The 8459-nt window shown below is 34.7% G+C and overlaps 1 protein-coding gene across 5 annotated transcripts in view; it reads left to right on the top strand.

Annotated features, from left to right (window-relative positions):
* Positions 1-1519: 1519 nt before the first annotated feature.
* Positions 1520-8459, top strand: part of helz (helicase with zinc finger) — a 69750-nt gene continuing 62810 nt past the window's right edge. For 3 of the 5 annotated variants that reach the window (XM_051888027.1, XM_051888026.1, XM_051888024.1), the window contains exon 1: positions 1890-1912. In XM_051888027.1, coding sequence (XP_051743987.1) covers positions 1898-1912 — 15 coding nt within the window. In that variant the 5' untranslated portion in view covers positions 1890-1897. Of the gene's footprint in view, positions 1626-1888; positions 1913-8459 lie in introns of those variants that run through there. The other 2 variants (XM_051888025.1, XM_051888023.1) reach the window with 2 other exon arrangements.

Genomic DNA, 8459 nt, shown 5'->3' with positions numbered 1-8459 from the left:
TAGATAGATAGATAGGCGGACAGACAGACAGATAGACAAATAGACAGACGGATAGATAGATAGATAGATAGATAGGTGGATGGACGGACAGACATAAATAGACAGATAAATGGATGGATGGACGGACGGACGGACAGATAGACAAATAGACGGACAGATAGATAGATAGGCGGACGGACGAATAGATAGATAGATAGATAGGCAGATGGACGGATGGACAGACAGATAGATAAATGGATGGATGGACAGATAGATGGATAGACGGACGGATAGATAGACAAACAGACAGATAGACGGACGGACGGACAAATAGACAGATAGATAGATAGATAATAGATGGATAGATAGATAGATAATAGACAGATAGATAGATAGATAGGCGGACAGACAGACAGATAGACAAATAGACAGACGGATAGATAGATAGATAGATAGATAGATAGATAGATAGATAGATAGGCGGACGGACAGACAGATAGATAGATAGATAGATAGATAGGCGGATGGACGGACGGACAGACAGATAGATAGATAGATAGATAGGTGGACGGACAGATAGACAAATAGACAGACGGATAGATAGATAGATAGATAGATAGATAGATGATGGATAGATAGGCGGACGGACGGACAGATAGACAAATAGACGGACATACAGACAGATAGATAGATAGATATTTTAGCGGGGAAAAAACTTTGGGCTGTCTTGACTCCTAAGATTTTTTTTTCTTTTTTCTAAAAACTCTTTGTAAATTAGATTAATCCCAATTATTTTATTCTATTCACAGCACTAAATTTTGACTGAAATGCAACTAAATACATGAAAAAAATACTATAGTAATTTATAGTAAATACTATAGTGTTTTGAACCATACTATAGTAAAGTACTTGAATTAATTTGTTGTGTTAATTCTATAGTTGCTGTGGTAACACAACAACTATATTAATATAAACAAATTACCCAATACTGTACTAAGTTTTCTACTATAGGGTATATTATACTACAATACACTACAGTTTACTGTAGTATACTTTAGTTTTTATTACAGTAAACTGCAGTGTATCTATTTATTACAGTTGATCAGTTCACTATAGTTATTATTACAGTATGCTGCAGCATTCATTAATAAAGTGTTGTAAATACTATAATATATACAGTATACTACAATTTACCATAGTATGGTTCAAAAACACTATAGTATTTACTATAAATTACTATAGTATTATAGTATTTATAGTATTATTTTCATGTTTTTGTGAAAACAAAAATATCAAGTTAGCATAGTTTGTATTTATGTTAAGCCTGGCTTCCCTGGAGTTTCTCTTTGAAAATGTCTCCTTGAATCATATTTACAAATGTATATTTTAATATTTTGAATAATTTGAATTTTATTTAAAATAAATAAATAAATAAATAAATAAATAAATCAGCGTATGCCTACTCAGTATTGCGGTTCCTGGGTATCAGAAAGTTAGAAACCCCCCTGGTCCAAAGTATGAGGGTCCTGCAGTGTGTCTGGTAGGAGTGAGTGTAGTGGCAGGAAGCGGTGCGCAGAAATATTTGACCCATAATGCACTGCGACAGCTGACAAGTGGATCCAAGATGGCGTAGAAAGTAAAGCTAGGTAAGTGCAGACTTCCTCCAACACCTTCCTTCCGTGCGCCGTTCACCCTCTTCAGCTCCCTCAACCGTCGATCCCGCCATCAAGAAGCGGCTGTCAGCTCGAGTATTACGCGCGTCAGAACGCGAAGAATCGCGGCGCTCGTTTGCACGATTAATGTGATGATGAAAAGGCCTGGTCGCAGCTGCGCTACTCTGACTAGCAGCTAAAGATGTTCGCGTGTAACTGCGATATTCACCTCACATCCGTGTTGATCACCTTACACACACGGACAGATGCATCAATGCAAGGTGTATATGAGTGAGATTGGTTGCAGATTGTTTTGTAAATGTTGCAGGATATTGTGAATGTGTGTGTCCGGGGGCGGCTGTAACTCAAGGCCATGAGAGCAGCGATCATCGCAGACCACATACACGTATTGTAATCTTTCTCTCATATTTAGAAGTGATCGATAATGATTATCAACGTCGTGTAATCATACATTCTGTATCGCTGCACGCTTTGGCTGATTGTGTGTATTCGCGTTGATGTGGCGGCACACACGCAGTTGTTGTTGCTCTTTCTGGATGGACACAGTGGCTGTGTTTCAAAACCTAGCGGGCTGCCTTCCTAGACATCACGTTTTGGCGTCGGAAACGGATTTTGAACGCTCGAACCGCGCGTTTTAATGGACCTGGTCAAACATATGAACCTAACAATGGAAACGAACGCCCGGAACGAGTCTGTGATGCTAAATAATGTGTCTGGATAGGCAGCTCGATAGCTTTTGAGACGCGGCCACACACTCAGACGGGACATCTATTATTAACTGACCCGGAATCCAAATATAGAGTGTTTATATATTTTACTGAGGCTCTGTTGCCTTGTTTGGTGTGCTCGTGGTTAATTAGATGTTGGTTTGCTAAGACTGTGTGTTATTGTGCGTGATATTTGACAGTCCCATCCTAATGTATGTGTATGTGTGTGTGTGTGTGTGTAAGAGAGAGACTCTGGACATGGTGTGTGTTATACATGGAAATTGGACATTATGCAAATATCAACAACGCAGTTATTTATATCATGTTACCTGGTTATAATATGGGACTGTATTCATATTTTTTTAAGTTTTGCTTTATGCCACAAACTTTATTTACAACTTGCAGGAGCCAATGGCTTTTGTAAACATTTACGCTACATTTTTAAAAATGTTATATAAGTTGACGTATAACACACCAGTAATTCATGAACATTGGAAATATCACATTTTTACATATTTAATTTGAAATGTTTTATATAATAATGTAAATTTTATGGATTATGATATTGACCTTTGTGTTTGCTATGTAAATAGCCATGATGCTAACATGGCGTAAACAAACATCATTTCATTTATATATTGTTTCAATACATCAAATTTTCATCCTTCAAAGGTAAAAAAGTTTATTAGCAGCACATTATTGAGTCCCCAGGCTACATTATTTTCAATGTTAAATGAATGAATGTTAAAATTAAATTAGCTTAATTTTTATTTTATTTTTTTGTACAGTGATGTAAAGCTAAATCTTTAGGGCAGAATGATAGTAACCTCTAAAGAAAAATAAACATTATGTAATAGTTTCCAATATTTATAAATATGAAGAAAATTAGACATTTATGATAAAAAGAATTTTAGTTTGAGGGTGATGCCATTTTCCCAAATATGGTTTAACAGTAGTAACAATAACTATATAAACTATGATATTTTGTTGGAGAGTACAATTTCCATAGTAGATTTGCAAAGCAGCCAGTGACATTTCTAGTTATTTTAGTATACACTATTACAGTATATGATATATACTGATGGTAATTAACGTTTGTTACTAGGTAGGGCTGAGTTTACGTAATGTGTGTTCTGTGTATAATAATTATGTGTATGTATAAATTCACAATTTATATGTATAAATTTAAGAAATATATGCATGTATAAAAAACATTTATATATATTTTATATTACATATAAATATTTTATATATAAATGTTTTTTTTCTTTAATATATACATGTATGTGTGTGTATTTATATATACATAATTATTATACACAGAACACATATATTACGTAAACAGACTTTTATTTTGCAAACGATTAATCGCGATTAATGTAAGTACAAGTACATTAAAGTTATTAACATCAATCCAATACAGGGATGTGCAGAGAGTTTCTCAGGGGCAGGAGCTCAAATGTAAATAAAAAAGGGTCATCTGTCAAAACAGTAAATTTATAAATATTAAAATTTAAAAATTTATTAATTTTAAAAATAACAGTTACTACAGTAATTATATTTATAGGCCTATATGTGACCCTGGACCACAAAAAACAGTCATAAGGATGAATTTTTTGAAATTGAGATCCATACATCACCCTGAAAGCTGAAAAAATAAGCTTTCCATTGATGTATGTTTTGTTAGGATATTTGGCCGAGATACAACTATTTGAAAAACTGGAATCTGAGGGTGCAAAAAAATCAAAATATTGAGAAAATTGCCTTTAAAGTTGTCCAAATGAAGTCCTTAGCAATGCATATCCACTCACAAACATACATTTTTTAATATATTTACGGTAGGAAATTTACAAAATATCTTCATTGAACATGATCTTTACTTAATATCCTAATGATTTTTGGCATAAAAGAAAAATCGATAATTTTGACCCATACAATGTATTGTTGGCTATTGCTACAAATATACTCGTGTGACTTATGACTGGTTTTGTGGTCCAGGGTCACATATATACAACTATACACACACACTGTATAAAGACATTGGTACATGTAAACATCTGTTACATTGTAAACGAAACAGTATGGTCACAATTATGAATATGGGACTTCTGACATAAACTTCTTATATTTTATAAACTGCTTGTATTTTACTTGTCAGGCAACCCATATAGCAACACATTATGGTAATGATGTCTCAGACAGTCTGATGGCAGATAAAAATAAACAGTAAATAAATGACTTTACAGTAATTTGTTAAAAAAAGTGCGCATCAAATTTGCTGGAAGTTTGAAAGTGCATGTGGTGCGCTAAAACAGACCTCGGGTGTGTCTCAGTCGGCTTCCTAGCTTCCTAGTGCGTGATTCAGTGTATCTTGTTCACAAATTCAGGAACTAGTAAGGATCCTGACTCACTACACATTTAGTGTTATTTAAAGTAGTACATTATGATAAATTTGCTTTGCTTTTTACATATGTGCAACATTTCAGCTGTAAATAAATTATAAATGTTAGCTAGATTGTTCATTTCCTGTCTAGCGATGTTTATGCTGAAATATAATGAAACAATAATGGTTTGTATTTTTAAAAAAAAACATTGTCTCATTATGTGTAGTGAGTTGGCTCATGTGATTTACGTTTCGCGCTTCAGAACTTCCGAGAACATAGTGAGCATCGATGCTCCCTGGTTTTCACAGTGCATTGTGGGACTTTTTAGGGAGTGAATGTTTCATTGCACTAGAAGGATTTTGCGATTGGGACAGCCCTTAAAATGGCCAACTCCCTGATCAGTGCCCTGACTAAATCTAAAAAAAAAAAAAGCTAAATCGGCCCCAATACCGATCCTTGAGGGACATCCCTGTTTATTACCCTTTCTAAAGTACTGTCTGGTATCTTTGTACAGTGATGATATCAGATGGTAATACTATGGTACTTTGGTAAATACCATGGTGCAGAAAGATTATAGAATTCACACTGGTACACTTTTAATAGTAAAAAACAACAACAAAAAAAACATGTTCCTACCATTGTACATGTCTAAAAAACACAAAATGTTCAAAATACAGTAGTCAACATTTGAAGTGGATCAAAACCTTTCATCAAAGTTGTCCTAAAACCTTTTTCTTAGAACAACTTTGAACTTTTTTGATCCACTTCAAATGCTCACTACTATACTATGATAGTAGTACCTTTTATTTTTTTACTCTTAATTTATTTGATAGTGCAGTGAATCTTCCAGCCATAACCAAAGTATCGTGGTGGCTGAACTATAGCTGGCGTCTGCTCATGTGATAGTCAGCTGTAGGTCCAGGACATAATATGTCGCTTCATGAGTTGGATTTTGGTTTAGCTGCTAAGAATATAATTATTTGGAGCATTAGCACAAACCCAAAAAAACAAAACAAAAAATAAAACAATGTGGAAAAAGTGTTCACAGCAGCCTCTGCTAACTCAGCCCAGATGGACGTTACAGCTGTGACCTAATTATTACAGAAAAGGAAAAATGACTCCACACTACAACAATATTTGCACAAACCTGCGCAACCGGTGTGGAAATGTGTACTTGAATGTAATTTTATGTCTCTCGGCACATTTCTCACCAAGTTTCGGTTCTTCAGATAAACATACTTGTATGTGTCTCACTCTCAGCTGTTTTTATAGTTGTTTCTGCCTCTGCCTAGTAATTATAAATTTAAACTTTGGAAATCTTGACTGAACACTTAATCCCAAATTAAATACTATTTGGACACTTTAGTTACACTTCACATTTAAATTTCACCACATTAGATGACAAAATATCTAAGCAAAATGCTATTTCATTTAAAACACAAGGTAACACAAGCACCCCTTTCAAACTGAATATTTCACAATGTTTAATTCTTATGAAAATTCTTATGAATAATTCTTACGTAATGGAAACCAGAGGCATTTCCTATTTGAGTGGTCAAATATCACAGAAATCTCATTTGTTATTATCTAACAATTAAAAAACGGGGACAATACATTTTTGAATGTTTTATTATTATTACATTAATAATTATGATTTAGTTTGATTTATTAGGATTTTTGGTCTGGTTTTAATACAATTCACACAAAAAAAACTATTACACTATTAATAGTAACCATTGTAAAAGCAGTTCAAAACAATATGCCTATTTTGTCATAACAAAAGTATAACTTTACAAAAGCACTTTAAAAAAAATAAGATAAATAAAACGTCATTTAACTAATATTTTTAACATTATTGAATTTAATGTTTTAATTTCCACAAGCTGTTTATACTCTAGGCCCTATACAACTTTTTTTTTTTTTTAACTTTTAACTATTTTTAACTATTATTTTGCATTTTAGACACATTTTAAGCACAAAGTTGCAAGTATATTATTATTTATTTTATTATTTTATATATTATATAAACACATTAAATGATGCGTTGTGACTAGGGAACTTCTAGGGAAGTTTAAAATTGATCAAAATCCCTCACCCTGCTGAGGCCCTGTTATAAAACACATACAAACCGTATTACTTTAATTTAACATGAATAGTTAGTATGTTACTACCTTGAAACCGTTAACGATGTTCTTTTTTATAATTGATAATAATGACGCTCTGATCCAGGTTACGTTCTTCATGAAGTAGCAGCGCATGCGCAACCAAGTGTAGCAGTGTAGCTGCACAGCTCCCTCTGTTGGTGAAAATAATCACTACACGATTGCTCTGATAACCAACAGGCTGCTGCGGGCTTTTTTGCAATGTATATGCGAGTTGTTTGGAATGAGCTGTAAAACAGGGACATTTCAGGGGACAGAACACGGAAAACCGGGACTGTCCAATGAAAACGGGGACGTCTGGTCACCCTATAAAAGATCTACCCCCGGTTTCACAAACAAGTCTTAAAGGAACACTCCACTTTTTTTGAAAATAGGCTCATTTTCCAACTCCCCTAGAGTTAAACAGTTGAGTTTTACCGTTTTCGAATCCATTCAGCTGATCTCCAGGTCTGGCGGTAGCACTTTTAGCATAGCTTAGCATAGTTCATTGAATCTGATTAGACCGTTAGCATCTCGCTCAAAAAAAATGACCAAAGAGTTTTGATATTTTTCCTATTTAAAACTTGACACTTCTGTAGTTACATCGTGTACTAAGACTGTCGGAAAATGAAAAGTTGCGATTTTCTAGGCCGATATGGCTAGGAACTATACTCTCATTCCGGTGTAATAATCAAGGAACTTTGCTGCCGTACCATGGGTGCAGCAGGCACAATGATAGTATGGAATGAGAGTATAGTTTGTTTTATTTGCTATACGGCGTCTTCCCGTCACCTCCTCAACCAGCTTCCCTTATTGTGTTTTTTCAGGTAGAAAAGGCGAAAACTGTATTACACCGTCCAGTTTTTTCCCTGAACGATAATGTCAGTTCCTGTTGAAATTCTGGATTTAGCATAAATGGCCTACAATGGCGACATTTTTCACAATCACGACAGAAAATCAAAATACTGCCTTTAACAGCACTAGCAGAAAGGCAGCGCGATATAAACAAACCAGACTAGAACTGAACACGGCGTGACGGCAGCTTCACATTCTCTATATCTACCGCCTCGATGGCAGGAAAGTCTTTCAATTCAGTAGAAAAGTCGCTCCTCTTCATAACATAAGGATCACGTCCAACATATGTTGTGATTTTATATTTATACCTTTTTAAACCAGCATAGTATGGACTTTTCTCCATCTCTTTTATTCTAATTTTCACTGCTTGCCCTCCACTGGAATTTCACGTGTCACCAGAACCACGTGATTGTAAACAACCTATCGAACTAAGGCCTAATCCTGGCTTAGGCTAAGCCCTGTCTGTGAAACCAGGCCGTAGTGTTCAAAATGAAGACAAAAAGTACTGTGAAACTTTGTGGTTGTCAAGCATTAGTTGATCCTGTGTTGTTGTGTTAATGTGATTTTCTACACCTTTGGTTCCTGTGCTAGGACACCTCTGTGAGAACTTGAGGAAGAACCGACTTCATGCATCCACTAAAAACAGCTGATTTAAAGACAATGAGCAAAAATAATGAAGTCAAGTGACATTTTTAAAGTCAACATGAAACAGAAGTTGCA

The sequence above is a fragment of the Ctenopharyngodon idella genome, chromosome 3, assembly GCF_019924925.1.
Source record: "Ctenopharyngodon idella isolate HZGC_01 chromosome 3, HZGC01, whole genome shotgun sequence".
Taxonomy (NCBI): domain Eukaryota; kingdom Metazoa; phylum Chordata; class Actinopteri; order Cypriniformes; family Xenocyprididae; genus Ctenopharyngodon; species Ctenopharyngodon idella.
The sequence above is the reverse complement of the archived record's forward strand: the minus strand, read 5'-3'. Positions and strand labels throughout refer to the sequence as shown.